General features: G+C 43.8%; 5 protein-coding genes across 5 annotated transcripts; 3 read left to right on the top strand and 2 right to left on the bottom strand.

The window, feature by feature from the left end:
* Positions 1-147: 147 nt before the first annotated feature.
* On the bottom strand, positions 148-1,072 carry SS1G_04802 (hypothetical protein; the record flags this gene model as incomplete). Its single annotated transcript, XM_001594944.1, has 2 exons — positions 148-185; positions 322-1,072. 2 exons carry the CDS (start codon positions 1,070-1,072, stop codon positions 148-150), a joined length of 789 nt encoding a protein of 262 aa, XP_001594994.1.
* A 3,110-nt stretch (positions 1,073-4,182) lies between these two features.
* Positions 4,183-4,981, bottom strand: SS1G_04801 (hypothetical protein; the record flags this gene model as incomplete). Its single annotated transcript, XM_001594943.1, has 2 exons — positions 4,183-4,794; positions 4,964-4,981. The coding sequence occupies 2 exons, from the start codon at positions 4,979-4,981 to the stop codon at positions 4,183-4,185; spliced, it is 630 nt and encodes a 209-aa protein (XP_001594993.1).
* A 465-nt stretch (positions 4,982-5,446) lies between these two features.
* Positions 5,447-6,619, top strand: SS1G_04800 (hypothetical protein; the record flags this gene model as incomplete). Its single annotated transcript, XM_001594942.1, has 1 exon — positions 5,447-6,619. One exon carries the CDS (start codon positions 5,447-5,449, stop codon positions 6,617-6,619), a length of 1,173 nt encoding a protein of 390 aa, XP_001594992.1.
* Positions 6,620-10,386: 3,767 nt separating this feature from the next.
* SS1G_04799 (hypothetical protein) lies at positions 10,387-13,399 on the top strand (the record flags this gene model as incomplete). Its single annotated transcript, XM_001594941.1, has 2 exons — positions 10,387-11,173; positions 11,223-13,399. The coding sequence occupies 2 exons, from the start codon at positions 10,387-10,389 to the stop codon at positions 13,397-13,399; spliced, it is 2,964 nt and encodes a 987-aa protein (XP_001594991.1).
* Positions 13,400-14,358: 959 nt separating this feature from the next.
* SS1G_04798 (predicted protein) lies at positions 14,359-14,938 on the top strand (the record flags this gene model as incomplete). The annotated part of the gene is made up of 3 exons (XM_001594940.1): positions 14,359-14,460; positions 14,665-14,691; positions 14,909-14,938. 3 exons carry the CDS (start codon positions 14,359-14,361, stop codon positions 14,936-14,938), a joined length of 159 nt encoding a protein of 52 aa, XP_001594990.1.
* Positions 14,939-16,943: the final 2,005 nt, after the last annotated feature.

Raw genomic sequence — 16,943 nt, 5'->3', positions numbered from 1 at the left:
TCCTTCCGGCGCAGCCGCCTAGGCCTTTGCTATGACGGGCGAGTGCATCTCCTCGCGCGAATTTTCGATCGCATTTTGGGCAAATATGAGGGCGCTCTCCTGTGTGCAGTTTCATGTGACGTTTCAAGTCGTGTAACCTTCGGAACCTCATTTGACAAGTCTGACACACGTAAGGTTTTTCTTGACTATGTGTTAGAAGATGACTTTTCAAATTGTGGTGTCGAGTAAACTCGGTCTCGCAGTAAGGACATTTGTGTTTCTTTTGGGAGGGCGACCTTGGCAACAGTTGCTGGTTTTGATTAGGCATAGGCAAGCTCATACCTCGCGTGGGATACTGCGATGGATCTACTTGTGTCATATTGCCTGGGAAAGACATTGATTTGTTCGAGTGCTGTTCATCAATGGCGGCTTGAAGCTGGTTGATACCTGATCGTGAATCCCGATTTTCGGCCTCTAAAGTATTGGTCATGGAAGGGGGACTAGCAACAATTGTAGGGCTAGCGGTTGCGGTTTGTGCCGTACTGCCCAAGCTTGCAAGGCTTGTGACGCTCGCTGGACTGGTTTCGGGCCTCTCATCGAACGGCAAAGTCGTTGGTATCGTCAGTGCACTCGCAGCTGCGGACATGCCTTCACTCATAGCATTTGTAGCCACCGGAGCATCTTGGAGTTTACTCATGCCAACTCCTCCTCCACTTAGAAGAGACGTGATGGCCTCATGGCCAGGGTTCTTGCTCATAGCGCCGGGTGGACCTTTTTGCGCTTCTTCTATCTTTCGTCGTTCGTCTTCGAGTGCCGCTGCCCCAGTGAGTGACACAGCAGGAAATACCGGAGAAAACGTGCCGCCGAATCGTGGTGCTTTTGCAGGCGAAACGACCAGCCCCGCGTTCGCGATTGATGTAAGATTTGTCGGAGGTTGCGTTTGATCTGGTCGATTTCGTTTCAATGACCTTGCCCTGGTGTTATCAGGTTCGGGGTGGCTTGATATTGTAGGAGGAGATTTGGTGGCGGGGTCTGATAACTTCGCGGTAAAGACTGGTACGGTCGCGGAAATTGTTTCTTGCTCCGAGGCCATGGACTCGATATATGATAACAAACCAAAGAATTGATGCTAAAATCCACTAATGTCCAAATTTGCGATCTCGAGAAAACTTGTGATAATGATCAGGCTCTCATGTCGAGACTTCACTGCTGGATTGTGAATTGGTGGTTGCAAGGCTGGTATTTCTGCTGAATCATAAGTCTTCTGCCGTGCATTAGAATCAATCGCATCATAATCTCAATTGATATGATGAACCTACGATTGAGCGATTCAGGTATATATCGAATTTGGGTATATTGAATGTATCGCAAACAAGGTTAAGCAAAGTGATTATCCAGGGCCACTACCTCGCTGAACATAATCAGACAGGTCGGATAACATTCAAATAAACAAAGGTAAATAAATGATTCTTAATTCCAAAGGCTGAGAAACGCAGAGATTTGTCGAATTGCGGAAAAACAGACTGTAGGTCAGTACGAGTAACGAGCCTTCTCCCATACAATGCAATAAATCCGATGGATGGACAAGAATAGATAAAAGTTGTAAGTACGAGCAGAAAATGAAGCTGAAGGTTGATTGCGCCTCAATGGAGACAGACTTCTAAGGTTAGCGCCACTCTTTTGCGATCAGGTCTCTTTCAAGGCTTAGCTTATTCTTGCCTTGACTTCTTTTTTTTCTTTCCTCTCTTGCTGATGCTGACTTCAAGTGGTAAGGAGAAAGCATATAGATTGATGAACTTATAGTTTTATTTTCATTTTAGTTTTATATTATATTATTTATATTATTTATCTATTCACTAATTTATTTTATTGATTTTTAAAATATATCAATAGTTAAAAGAGGAAGAACTTTGCGAATTGGGATTTACTCCCTCACATTTCATATGGAGAAGTGCCGTTGTTACATCCAGGTACTTCTACATCCATACAGCTCAGAGCCAATATCTAGATCTAGAGGTCCTGGGTACTAGACATATCACGGTTCTCTCAATTCTCACTACTCAATTAGGTTCATATTCCAAGGTTCTAATAAAACGTTCCCAAGGCGGATTTCTTCTGCTCCCTCTTGTGGCTATGAAATCTTGGTTCCTAATAGATTCTAGCGTCTACCTAGTATCCGGTCTGACGTGCAATGCATTCATATCTACCATATATTAATCAATAATTAGTTCGAATTCGTGGTTCTATCATTTTACTGAAGTAAGCAGACCGAAGTCGGTCGTTGGCTAATATGGGCAAAGCAAAGAAGCACCAACAGCCACTCTGGTGCTCTCAGGTACCTACCTAGTTTTAGCTGTTAGATCCGCTCACGCTTACCGTTTAATCTTTCCTTAGGTAAGGTTACCGTTTGTTTCCGCTAGTAGGTAAGTAAGTCTTACTTATCAACATTTCGTTCATCAGCTGCTCGGTGATCTTACAGCTAAGATTGTTTTCAATCTCGGGAGATACGGCGATCTGGTTTGGGGGCTCTTGATTTTTTTTTGCTCTATTATTCGTTCCTTTTTTGGCTACCTCAGCCACAAGAGTTCCGTTTCTTCATTTTTATCGTCTCTTATCAAGGTGCGGGCACTACCTAGGTCCTTGGACACACACTGATATGCACGTGCGGGCAAAGTGAACTCCAACTAGGTACTGAGTAGTACTCCCTTTCGTGACCGCACTACATCATTTGTGTTTTACTCTCATCATTCACAAATTCGTGTTTCCTTCCTTTTCGTGCCACAATATCCTTGTTCATCCCAGCTCCATCGATTTTTTTGAGAGGCAATTTCACACAAACAAGCCACTAGATGATAACCATTGGTCTTTCCTTGGCGTGGTCATGACAATTGAGCTTCAGCCACGGCTGACAATGTTAGCCAATTGAGCGACTTTTCTGTGGATTATTGCCTTAGGCTTAGACTTTACCTTGGGAGGGTATGACACAACGTCGCCTAAAAGAGATCCAGTAAGATGGCGAGTTGTCCAACGGCCGTTTGGATAAAGCCCGACTTGTTTGGTTCCACCTCTGGCCACCGTTAATCGAACGTAGGTATGCAAATGGATCATTCATGTCATCGATCGTTCCAGATCATCTATCTTCCTTTTTCTACGTCCACAGGTGCCAGCCACATGAATCATAGTAGAAAACCTGTTTCTGTTTTAGAAATGACATAGTTTTTCACCGTTCACTATATCCAGCATTACAAGAGCATAGTTTTCGTGGGGTTTCATGTCTATTCTAATTAATCTTTCTAAGCAAAGGAATCTTCCGAGATGATTGCCTTGCTTATACAGTGATATCGCATGACGTATGTCGCCGATGTTTTCCAAAGCTCTATCTTTGCGTAGTTGTTTGCATATGTCCGGGTCTTATGTTTCTAGTAGTTGTAATCTTTGATGGCTAGTTGGCACGGGGACATAAAAAGACACTCCAGGGAGAAAATTTCCTCGGGCCGAGGGTTCAGGTATTTGAATTGTTGTGGGCGAGAGCAAAATTCCTCCACGGTCTGGATCCCTAGGAGTATGTACTTCTTCCAAAGAGCGTCTCAATATCTGAACTGCTATCGACGATTGAAAGATGGCCTGAAGTGGAAGTGAGCAGCGTGGGAAAGCAGGAGGGAGTGCCAAAAAGTGAAAAAAAGAGAGATCATGGGGAGGAACATCAGACATCGGTACCTTAGCTTAAGTATGAGGAAAGGTTCAAAGAGATGATTTGAGAATGCGCTGAATATATTTTCCCGTTCAAGATGGTCGGAACGTTGTAATGCTAGCAGTGTCTCCAATGTTCTAGACCGCAGTCCGAATCTTTGAAAATACTTCAACTATTTTGATGGGGGTACTATTTCAAATTGATTGAATGTTTGAAATTCTTTTCGATGCCCAAAACGAATTAGTGACTTCAACACTCAAAATTATGTGAGTTTTTAAAAAGCCCTTCATTATTCGACCTCAGTCCGGACTATTGAAACACACTGGAGGAGGTAATGGTAGGTTGAAAAATCGAAATCAGACGAGAAATTTGCTTGAGCCCAATATCATGGAAGAACATATATTTTCAAAAGTCTAGATACGCAGGAGGGTGTTTGAGGCGCTTGCTCTTCAATGCCATCTCAGCAATGAAGAACGCGCTCTCGCTTAAGCTTGCGCATCGGAAAATACGAGCTAGTTTGGAAGCTCATTTGTTGCCTCACCAATGCTCTTTTCGATCTCGTTAGGGTAATCATCAACGGTCATTCCAAAAACCCCCTTTGGACTCTTCCCTAAGCCTCCGCCCCTTGATTGAGTCACCTCCTGTTCCACGAGCTCAGCATTTCCTTGTCCATCTTCATCAGCAAAATCAAAAATTCTATAGTCCGCATTCGCATAATGTCTGTAGCTGATGCAAGTCCTAAGGAATGCTGAATGAGAGACCACAGCGATGACTTTCTCTGGGCGTTGCTGTAACCACTTTCTAGCTGCGATTCCTCGCTCAGTCAAGGCCTTCTTTGAAAACTCATAGAGACCAGACTTCGCTGGAAAGAGTGGATCGACACCTGACCAGTCAAATTGTGGCCACTCCTTCTCCATAAGTTCAATGGGCGTTCCTGTATCACATGGCTTGTCTGAGTTTTCCTGCCATTCTGGTCGAAGTATAACGGGGACACCACGCTTCATCAACCATCCCAGGCCTTGCTGCGCTGTTTGCAAGGTTCGTCTCATCGGGCTCACCACAATGAGATCGATTTCTTGGGCAAGTGGATCATCATTCTCGAGAAATCTCGCCAACTCATCGCACTGTGTTCCGAAGCCAAGGTCGGTCAATGCCGGATCATGTAGCTCATAATTGCGTGCCCTGAAAGATCAGCTCAAATCACAAAGGATATTGCAGGGTGACTTATGAGACACATCTTGTGCAACGTTAGTCAAAACCCGTATTTATTGTAAGTGCATCTTATCAACTAACTATGAAGAGCTTGGGCATGCCTAATCAGAATAACTGTTGGAGACATCTCGTGAGAAATAAGGTGCGTTTGAATGTTGGTATATTTTGTTGGGAGGGGCGTGGTACACAAGGAACTAGAAGGCTATGCTTCAAATGAATAAATAGAGTATAACCAAGTTTGAAAGGGGCTTGAAGGTATTTCCAGGTTGGTTTTAGCTTTAAAATATGTATAAAAAATGGAAGAAACACCCAGATATCTTTGTTGTTGACTCACAAAAAGATAATGAACTTTCGAAGTCCCATCTATACTTTTGGAGCCATTTGAGGGATCTACATTATTAGTCATCCATGTCGGTCAATGTTTTATCCCGATGACTAGCGTGCAAGGATAACCGATAAGGATAAGCAGGAGACAATCCAATTGCAACAGTTAAAGATGAAGCGTGGTATTAAATTTGACTCCCTTGTCAACCTTACAACAACATTGTGGTTTTGTCTGTAATTATGAGTTTGTATCGCTCCGCTGCACTTTCTAGTAGAATCAAAAAGTCTACCCCTTCATTGAAGCGAGCTTCATCCTCCCCTTTCTCTTCTCTGCCTAAACGAAAACATATACAGCGATCGAAATCAAAAGCAGAGTCTGATGAGGAGGAGGAGGAGGACTTCTTAAATGATAAGCTTGATGATATAGGTTTGGTCGAAGCTCTTGCAACCGATCTCACTTTACGGGATGTTGCGCAAGCTATTCAGTATATAAGGGGAAGGATGTGGAACAGTATACCGGGGCAGAAAAGCGGGATGAATTCGACGAGAATCACAGAGGTTCTCAACTATCGAGATTCATTGCCACCCATTGTTACTGTCTCACATGTTCAAGCTTTGTTACACTCTCCAAGCGCGGTTGAACGAGAGGTCGTAGAATTAATACAGGAAGGGGCGATAAGAAAAGTGGTCGTTGATGGGAGAGGAGGTCTAGGGGAGGTTTTAATATTGGTGAAGGATTTAGAAAATATGATAGACAGGAGCAACTTAGAGGCTTCTTTAAAGGAAGAATTGAAAACGTTACTGCGAGAGAATCCCACGGCGTTGAAGTTCTCTAGGACTCTATTCACAGAGGAAGGTTCTCAGGCATACATGCATGCTGGCTTTCTTACCTCGTCAACGACCAATTACACAGCCACAGATCACTTCTCGAGACCTGGCGATGGTTCAAAAGGGACCCTGACTTCGCTGAACAGTATCTCAAGGGCAGCGTCCGGCTCTCTAGCCGCTGTCGGTGGCGAAGGAGCTGTTCATGCTTCTGGAGGTAGTGGAGGCGGTGCTCGATTAACCGGGAAGGGAGATTTTTCTCTTTCCCTTCCTGCGACGGGAAAATTTCTAAAGTTGTTGAGTAGTGCCCGCCTTCATCTCGTATCCTTGCTGTCGAAATCGAAGTATCGTGAAGCACCCGAATCTCTTCTGCGGGAGCGGTGGAATGGAGGGATTGAAACAGATGATGGTGTGAGTGCGGCAAAGAGGAATAGAGGAGAGTTTTCTGGCGTTCTTCCCGGCAAAATTAGAAAATGGAAGCAGTATTATGGGATCTCATTTGAATGGATATTGGCAGAGTGTGTCGGCGCGGGGTTGGTTGAAGTCTTTGATACCAGGAGCATCGGAAGAGGCGTCCGGACATTATAAATAGTTCATGGGAAAGGTTGGAGTTTACCTGGAGTATCGTGGATTGGTCCTCACCTTTCACGATTACCATTGTTTGTTTGATGTGTGAGATGAAATCCAGATTCCTCAAATACGGAGTATATAGGGAGAAACAATACTTTGGTCTAGACTAGCATAAGCTTGGTAAGCTCCATAGAATATATAAAAATCGATATCACATGCGGAGATCGCCAACCATGTGCAGGTGGAGTTTACTACTGCATGTTCAGCAGCGGAAAATTTCTCGTGAACAGTGCTCAGGAAAGACGATTTTGCCCCTGTTCAATTTGTTGTAAGCTCGCAATGTAGAGGCTATTTCGGGACGCAGAGGATATTAATGACATAAGAGAGTAACTGGGTAAGTGCCTTCTCACTGAGGTATTATTTATTGACTGTATTGTTTAAATTGACTCCAGCAGATCATTGTGTAAATATAAATTACTTCGGTAGTATAACCCTTTTGAGAGGTAAGGGTTCCTGAGTGACGGAATTACAGGATAGCCAGCCATTCATAGCTTTGAGAGAAAATGGACAAGATCGAAAAGTCCTTCTTTTACCTTGTAAGTTGCGGCAAGGATTTGGTGTGCTCATTTGTGACCCCTGAGGTTCTTTTAAATATTGCCCCTCATACGGTCCACAGACAATTCGTTCGAACCTATCATCAATTCAGCGCGTTCCGCAGATAGCTGGAGATATCAAGATGGTACACTGTACGGTCTGTACCTGAATTGGGTGATGTGATGTGATGTGATCGATAATGTTGGTAGGGTTGCAGTCCACTGGACGGTCTGGAAATTGTGTAATATCACACATTTTATCATCTTCCGTCCCGCTCCTCAATTTACTTGAATCCTCTCGTGAGTCCAGTCGTTCCGCTACAGCTCTTCACGGGAAGGATATCGATATACCAGAGTTAAACGTGCCGCGATTCAAATATTTGCTTTTCGGATAATGCACGTTTGATAGCTGTCAGCCATCAAGACACATATTGTCTTGTGTTGGATGTAAAATCCAATGAGCTTTTCCCGTGCCAGAGACATTGATAACGGATGAATCCTTCAAGAAAAGTGCCGGCATGTTCTGATGCATCTATCGTTGTACGAAGTAAGCATCTTTATTATGAGGAACTTTTTAATACAAATTGGAGGAGTTTTCCTGGGGTGAGCTGAAAGGCAAAGGCGATTAAAGTTTAAAACGGTATGATATTTGTGTAGGTAATTATCTCATTAATGAGGATAAGCTTCAAAAGCTAGCCAACCTTGTTCTATAACATTTATCAAGCTTCAGATGTCACCCAGTCACATTGTGATCATGTATCTATGAATATTCGCCACAAAAGACGGTTATATCGTTATATCGGTATATTTGGCGATTGTCCTCGAGTTAGTGTCTGTTCCCCGAGTAGCAGTACCATGCACAAACAAGAGGTCCACCAATCAAGGCCACTGCTGCGTCTCTCGTTCTCCTCCAGTCGTTCCTGCCCAAATTTGGACAATTTTGATAAGGATACAGGATTCTTAGGGCAGGTCCATTAGATTGCTAAAGTCCATGAAGGGTAGAGATTGCCCCACACTATCCCCAAAGTAATCATCGTTTCATACTCTCTTACCTTGCTTGTACACAGCTGCGTATTTATTACAGAGGATTGTAGGGAAGCCTTGGTCTTGACAATATCCACATTTCCACCCCTGAAAAAGATTCGCGGCGAAAAAGCCCCAAAAAAGAGAGACAAGACATGCTTAATAAGTAACTTTTCTATTCTCGAGTACAATTTATTCTACTACATACAGTACTCTCTATACGTGTACGGTACGTGCTGCTATCGGTAAGGTTACGGAGTATTGTATTACAATTCTTCTCCGTGCAGCATCATCGAATCCATTCATTCATTCATTCTATCACTCACCAAGTCTTTTCTCTTTTTTTCATTCTATTTTCCTTTGCAAAGATGCGAAGAAACATGTGAAGAACCGACAATCCCCATCCCCATCCCAACACCATACAAATTCTGTATGTTCTGCATTTTCGTTCTGTGCATATTGATGATACTCTACCCATAATACCACCCCATACCTACTCCGTACTTTTGAATGTGCGTCCTTTTTTTTCTCTTTCTATGACCCACCAATATCCCAAAACGAGTTGGGTAGGAAATTCCACCCACCATCTTCACAAATCATTTACCCTGCTCAACTCTAACGGTACATTTCGTCTTCCCCTTGCAACCTTGTAGCACAGCTATAACCCCAAAGAGTCGAGCCGAGAAGGATACCGGGGTGCTATAGACTGTAGTGTCTGGCTGGGTTGATTTGATTCGAAAAGGTGCAGGACATATCCGCACTTTACAGTAAGCTCTTTCTCTCCTCCATCCCTAGATTTCTTTCTATCTCATATCACCCCTCTGTTGTATATTCCAATAAAGATTCCGCGCTGCAGGTCTACCTTGTGTTAACTAAAACGCTATAGAAAAGTACTACTTGCTTTACTTTCCTTACTTTTTTTCCTTCCCACTCCTCACTGCTAGTACACGTCCGGTTTCGCGTCACCATTTGAAAGCTTCGAAGAATTTTCTCACCACACTATCCCTCACGACTGGGTAAAGAACCACGATATCACGATCCCTGCTTATGTTCCATATCAATCTCACTTGTCCTCCCATCTAACTCGCCAAGTGACGGCTTCCTGCCTTTGTGCCACCATCGCTACGAATTCCCTTCATTTATCACCGAATTCACCCTCGAGACTCGAAAGACCTAAATTGATTCACTGTTCACAAACAAAAAAAAAACATACGACTGGTATCAAAAAAGACAAACCAGAAAATCCTTTTCGAATACTCTCCAAACTTTCGTTTCAAATTCGTTCCAGTTGTCCATTGCGTTTGTATAGGAAGACAAGATATTGAGGTTTCTGCTTTCACAAATATCAACCCAATTGATATTAAGGACCTTGGTAATACTGGCTCATCTGGTTATTCGCACTGCGTCCGAAGGCACCGAAATTTCACAAAAACTCTCTCAGAAGTCAATGATTCGATCTTGTCTGATGAATGCATGAACACGATACCAGATTTAACTTGTCAATGTCTGTCGGTACTGGGATCATCGGATAATTACTCCTGCACATTGTCAACTGTGACACCTGGCATCGCTAGAAAAAGGAAACCTGCATATCTTGAGGAGGAATTTTCGAAGAATACATTCTCATATCTGAAAAATACACATGGTTTTCACATTGGAAGCTTAAACCGTAAGGTTATCCACCCCCGTATTTTCGACTCCGGAGCTTGGTCCTCGAGATCAATTTGCATGATTGTATCTGATCTATCATTTCCTGAGCTGATGTCAAGAAGGGTGCACTGACAAGTTGAAACAGGTCCAAACACCAGAAGCTTTGCTAACGCATATCAGACTGCATGCTACTGGGTGTCAGCTACTTCGGAAAGGACGAATAGAGATTTGGTCTAGATCTTGCAAACGCAGCGGAGGTTATTGAGTACCTCCACAGTTGGCCTTTGAAGCATCATCCCGAGTTGAATAATTTTCGCAATCGAGTTCCATGGAACCGTGAATACCAATCTGCAAAAACCCAAAAGTTCAATTTTCGAATCCAGGCGCCAATTACCAACCGAAAATTCAGCTTCAAAGTCGATAGCTATGGCAGCGACCTTGCCAAGGGGGTCTAGGCCTTCATATGGGCCGCCCACAACAGCATTACCAGCTCTGCCTATGCCGAAAACTCGAAAAAGCATGAGCACATCGCAATTGCCCACAGACGGACTGGAAGCACAAGATACACCTCGAAGCGGACTGCGAAACTCGTCGTCATCTAGCCTTCAATCATCTAGCAGTCAACCACTAAGGAGTCCTGTCCTTTCAAAATTTCCTACTTCGCCAGGAGTTAATGCGGCTGGTAAAAGCATAAGGAAAACGATCAGTATCAACGCATTTCCACAGCCTCCTCGAGGAGGGGTTAGAACCATAAGTTTACCGCCTAGTCCATTGTCCGGGGGAGTTGCGCCAGGGATCGCGATGTCAACAGGAGAGCCAAGTAGGAGGGAATCAACGGAAATAAGCGCATCCAACACTGGTGGCGGGAGACTTCGGAAAAGACCCATGGCGATGGCAAATCCCAATACACATAACTCATTCAGTGGATCGAGCCAAAACCTACTCAACGGGAATGAAAGCAGCATTTCAATATCTAGCGGTGCCGGGACTCGAGGTTCAGATGGTCTATTAAGCTTACCGTCACCCCCGCAAAGTCGCAGCTCATCTGCCCAGGATTCATACTCGACGTCTGTAACAACCACTGAAGAATTTGGAGATGGGCTCAGAGGTCGAGAGGGGCTTGATGATGCCGATAGACAGTCTCCAAAACTTGGAGAAGGCAAAGGAAATGTCATCGTCAGCGTTCGTGTACGCCCAGATGCCAATAGTGATGGAGACAATAGCAAGTCTTCCGGAGAATGGTTGATAGATGGAAGAAAGTCGCTTGTTGCCTACCGCGGGAAGGAAGGTGGCGATTATTACTATGGTAAGGCTATGTCTGATAATTTTTCAAGTTAACACTAACACAGTAACAGATAATGTTTTTTCGCAGAATGATAATAACGCTAGAGTATACGATGCATCGGCTAAAAGGCTCGTACGGCGAGTCATGGAAGGATATCACGGTACTGTTTTTGCATATGGTATGACAGGTACCGGAAAGACATTCTCCATGCAAGGGACGGATAAGATGCCTGGTGTTATACCACTTGCTATCACCGACATTTTCTCATATATTCGTGAAACTCCATCGCGAGAGTTTCTTCTCAGGGTTAGCTATCTGGAAATATATAACGAGAAGATTCACGACCTGTTGAGTGCTTCGACAGGGCCTGCAACAGGCCCAGGAGCTGCTCAGACCGAAGAAATTAAGCTCCGAGAGGATAGCAAGAGGGGTGTGTATGCCACACCTCTAAAAGAAGAGATAGTGCAATCTCCAACACAATTACTCCGTGTCATCTTTCGGGGCGACCAAGCACGAAGGACTTCCAGTACACAGTTCAATGCTAGAAGTTCTCGAAGTCATGCAGTCGTGCAGATCGTGGTTGAATCTCGCGAGCGTATTCCGGGAGGAACAGCAATGAACGAAAACAAGCGGAGCGGCCTTGTTCCCGGTGGCGTGCGTGTCTCTACACTCAGTTTGATTGATTTGGCAGGGTCGGAGAGAGCTGCCGAAACGAAGGAACGACGTACTGAAGGTTCCCACATCAATAAAAGTTTGTTGACCCTTGGAACCGTCATTGCTCGATTGTCGGGCAACAAAGATAAGGACGGCAAACCTATGGACAAGGACGGAAAACATTTGCCATATCGCGACAGCAAGCTTACAAGACTTCTTCAAGGCGCACTATCCGGTGATTCGCTTGTCAGCATTCTATGTACAATATCTGTTGGATCCGGAGCAAGTGCCTCCGGGCCTAATAGCCACACCAGTGAGACCTTGAACACCTTGAAATTTGCTTCCAGAGCTGCAGCCAATATCGTCAGTCATGCTAAAAAGGCGGAGGAAGCAATGGGTGCAGGTGGTGATGGTGGTGCCAGAGTTCTACTAGAACGATACCGCATGGAGATCTTGGACTTACGGAGGCAATTAGATAACCAAGTCAAAGCTAAAGCATATGAGGAGGACAAAATTCAAAAGGAGGAAGCAAAGGCACGTCATGAAGAGCAATTGCTAGAGATGCAATTGGCTCGAACTGCCTTGAAAGAAAGAATCGATCATTTAAATAGACTGATCCTTAGTTCCAAGTCCACTGGTGTGAACGCACATGGTACATATTCGTCTTTAAGCATGCGATCTAGATTTTCGATGGGTATGTCAAATGGCCACATGTCCTCAATGTCTGTGCGCTCATCCATGACTCCATCCACCATCACTCTAGAGCGTGCCAACTCGGTATCTACCATCGGTCGACGACGAAGTGCGAAACGATTATCAGGAACTACTTCAGGTGACCATACATCAATGGAAGATGAAGATTCTGCGGGTGAATATGGTGATGGTACAGCTTCGCTAGCAGCGCAGAATCGAGCTTTACAAGCCGATCTCGCAGATAAGACCAGGTACTGCCAGACTCTAGAGAAGCGACTCCTACAAGCACGCCGCTCTAGTCAGTCAAGGGCGTCTGCACAATTCGGCAGCAAGTCAAGTATTATGGTTGGTGAGGACCATGGGGTTTCCAATCTTTTGAAAGATAAGGATGCCGAAATTGCGGATTTGAGGGCAAGACTTGATGATAAAGACCGCATGTTATCGGCACTTCGTAGCTCCGCTCGGTCAAGAGATACTGCCGACCGTGATTCTCGTCATGGAGTCAATCATGGGGTGAATCATGGCTTGCCGTTAAGTCCCGTCTCGGCGAGAGAATCCCAATTGTTTGATCCTAGCCTCACATATTTAGGAGGCCCAGTGAAGGTTCTTCCACCCACAGTCCTTCCCCCAACACCTCTCAAAAATTCAAAGAGTGTAGATGAGATGAGCAAAATGCTAGATGAAATGATTCAAGATAGAGTTGAAAGTGATCAATTGGTCAAAGGGGTTAGGGGAAGTGTTCGACACACGGGCGACCGCAAACGAGCGGTTTCAACAGATAGGATTTCTGGGATTGAGCCTCTTAAGAATCCACATCTGAGTCCTATGGCTCAGCCACACGATTCTGGGGTTGTAGTAACAGATTATTTTAAAAAGAATGGAGGTGAGATTTGTGATTAATACGGTTATAGTTCACGGCGTTTTTGGAAGGTTGTTAATTGTCTATACCCACGTTACTTTTGTTTTCATTTTATTTCCCGGGCTTTTTGCTTATCACTGCAAACATTTTCTTCTCTTTTACGCGGCAATTAGTGATGGGATACTTGAGCGGGCGGTCATTTTTCGGGAACATTTTCGATGGGTGGTTGGTGGGACGGACAGCGGCATTTATCTGTCTAAATGTAATAATATGATCGGGGAAGGGTACATTTGGAGGGCCTCACAGGATTGGCGGACTCAGGAAAACCATACTTCTGGATCGCTTCGGGAGACGTTCTTTTTCTACTTGGTTCATTTACTTTTGTGCTGGACGTGGATGCGCATTTGGGAAAATAGTCAAATCTTGATAATGGGTTTGTGGTTTGATACCCAGGATGATTAGGAAGGATACAAAACAGATGTCCGATAGAATATACCGATACAGCGATGATGGGAATTGTTTAGTAGAGTCATTTGGGATGAGTTGCATGAGTAGAGTGGTTGAGTTGAGTTGAGTTCAGTTGAGGACGTGGTTTACTAGAACAGATAGAGATTAAGTTGGGGTTAAATGAATCGTGATGTAATGAATGAATTGATGGGAGTCAAAAAATACAATTTATCAGAATTCAAATGAGCGTTTGTAGATGATGGATGTGATGTGAATTATCATTGTGGTATTGGTGGTATGTATATGAAAGTTGATATAACTTATGTAAATGTGGTAAGTAGCTATTTGTTGTTTTCTCATTGCGAAAAAGGCAAATGCAAATGCAAAGGATGGTACCCCATCGGGATGTAACGTTTATGATATGGTATGGTACGATAAATTCAAATATGACAGGTGAGGCGGGAAGGAATTTGTTTTTTCTACCTTTTTTTCTGGAAACTTGCCTCTCTGGGCGTTTGAGAAATGGGATATGGAATATGGAATATGGGATATGATGGATGGATGCATAGATCAGCCCCGGAGGAGAAGCAGGATGAGAAAATTTATGCAGAGGGGGAGGGAGAGCTGGGGTGTTCATATATTGTTTTATGGTGTGGTATGTTGTTTGTTTGGAAGAGGGAAGGAGGGAGGAGGTAGGGAGGAAGGAAGAAAGAATATATGTGTAGCATAATACATTAGTAAAACCGGGGTGGAAGAAGGAAGGGCTTGCTTGGGTGGGTCCTCGTCTGAATATAAAATGTCTTTTTTGTGTAAATGTCGTGTTTGGGGTTATCTGTGGCTAATGGGTGGGTGAGATCAGGCAGAGGGGATGTTGGAGGATGGTGAGGTATGTATGTGAGGCTGCGAGTATTGTGTGTATTTGCGTTACTTGAGGTGCAGAACGAAGTTGATGTGAATTGGCTGGTTGGCCTGTTGAGAGATTGGAGATTGGATATTGATATGATCGCTAGATCTATCGTTCATACAATTTGAACATTGAACTAACTAAGTCTCTTGAAGTTTTGAACTTCAAGTCAATCTAAAATATTACATTCTTTTCATAGTCCACTCTAAATTGCATGTCCGCTGAATAAGAAGCCTCCTGTATCAAGCAATGAAGGGCGAAAAAGAAAATGTGTTATTTGCCCTTCAAGCTCCTTTCTCCGGAGCGATCTTGGCACAGCACTCACTGTGATGATCTTCTCCCATAATACGCCAGAGCGTAGCAAAGAACGTTTTCCAAGAAAGGGAAACCCGATTCGTATATCCGTTGTGTTCATTTCGTTAAGTGTAGGTTGATCATCCACGAATCTATTTTTAAGATGTTCCATTTCTAGCATATTTGGTAAGATTCCCCAAGAAAGGAAATCGGATGATGGAGGAATGTTAAGCACAATCCTATAACCAAAGGATATTGATGATCCTCCCTGTGACGGACGTCCCTTTCATTCAGGCTACCAGCGGACATGCCGCAAAAGAAGCCTGAGAAGTGGAGGGAAGATTGTGATTGGGGTCGAGTCGGCGAGTACTTGGGCTGAATAAGATTCGTAAGACGACGGGAACTCCGCCACTAGTTACAGTACATCTGGGTATGGCAAATGGCCTCTTCAGATGGAGAAATGGTTACCTACCTAGGTACTTAGCTAGGCTTTACGCATATATACCCATGCATGAGATATGGATGCACCGAAATCTTGACCAGACCATACGGTAAGAAAGGTAAGGTAAGACTTAAAATTCTTGGGTGTGGCCATGAGGTAGACGATGTGCATTGTGCAGTAGCTAATTACTTGCAGATGGTGGCGTTTTTTCTGTGTTTGTGATGGTTGTTGAAAACTTGCATGCGGAACTTAACTCGAAACTTGGTCACTGGAGATCTTATCGTCCAAGCCGGCGGGATGAATTATTACCTGTAGAGGGGAAATGTTTCAAACCCGTTTCTCCACGGTAGAAAAGCAAAAGCTTTACAGAATCTTATTAGCTTATTAGTTTAGTTCACGGACATATATCCCCCATCCCATTCTTGATAAGATTACTCGGGATAGGGAAAGAATCTTCGACAAATCACCTGCGAGGCTGCCAATGGGGGTTTGTAGATAGCCCCTCGTTTGAATTTACTTTTCGTTTGGCGTCGGTTTGGGATAATTGATGATTTCGGTGTTCTGATGTCTCATTGGCTGGTTTAATAGTCGGACATTTATTTTTATTAGCACGTTTCAGATATTCAGGGGTAAACGCAATGAATGTATTTCATCGGGTTCGCGCCTAAAAGGAGAAAGAGGAAAAGAGTAACATAGAATAATCAATACATTTAGGCGAATAAGAGCTTCTTCATCATGTATGGATATGATGATGGATGGATGATCTGAGGAAGAGAGAGGGAATGAAAAAGGGCGAAAAGTTAAGACATATGATATTTAGATTATGCGTATATCCGAGGGAGTCACAAATCGGTAGGTACCCTCTTATGGTTTGTTGGTGAGGTACGAAAGTTTCGTTTTAAGGTTGGGGATTTACCAATGCTGATGGTTACAAGATCCTGCAGTTATACGCCTACCGGATTACATGAGGCGGTAGCTCCTTGACTCTTTCAATTTGTTGAACCGCAGAGCAGAGTACATACATAGCTAAACAGCTGGTTGTTTTCAGGGTTAAGCTAGTTGGTGTGAATTTATACTCTCTCAGAATTCTTGTCGTAAGGAGATCATCCAAAGCCTTGCCTTAAGTTGTTGATGTTAAGATCATTCAAAGCCTTGCATATGTTCTTGGTGTAAGGGAATCGATCGTCTAATGCCGTTAAATACCTATTAATACCTATTAATACCTAGGTATTTGAGGTCACATTACTAATGTAATTCCCAAAGAGGAAAAGAAAGACAGTAGAAACTTAGAAATTCCTTCCTTTACCTCGTCTCTTCTTTTTAACTTCATTCTGTTCCCGGTCATCGGTCACCGGTCATCTGTAACATGGATTGCTTAAGCAGGTTGAGTCCCTTATTTATTACAATTGCTCCATGTTTCCATTTTCATTCCTGGTACATGCAGTGGCACTGGTGAGATTTAGCCCCTGGTTCTTCGGTCAGCCCCACGCGAGAGTCG

The sequence above is a fragment of the Sclerotinia sclerotiorum genome, genomic scaffold (assembly GCF_000146945.2).
Source record: "Sclerotinia sclerotiorum 1980 UF-70 scaffold_5 genomic scaffold, whole genome shotgun sequence".
Classification (NCBI taxonomy): Eukaryota; Fungi; Ascomycota; class Leotiomycetes; order Helotiales; family Sclerotiniaceae; genus Sclerotinia; species Sclerotinia sclerotiorum.
Note: the sequence above shows the minus strand (reverse complement) of the source record. Positions and strands in the feature narration are given on the sequence as shown.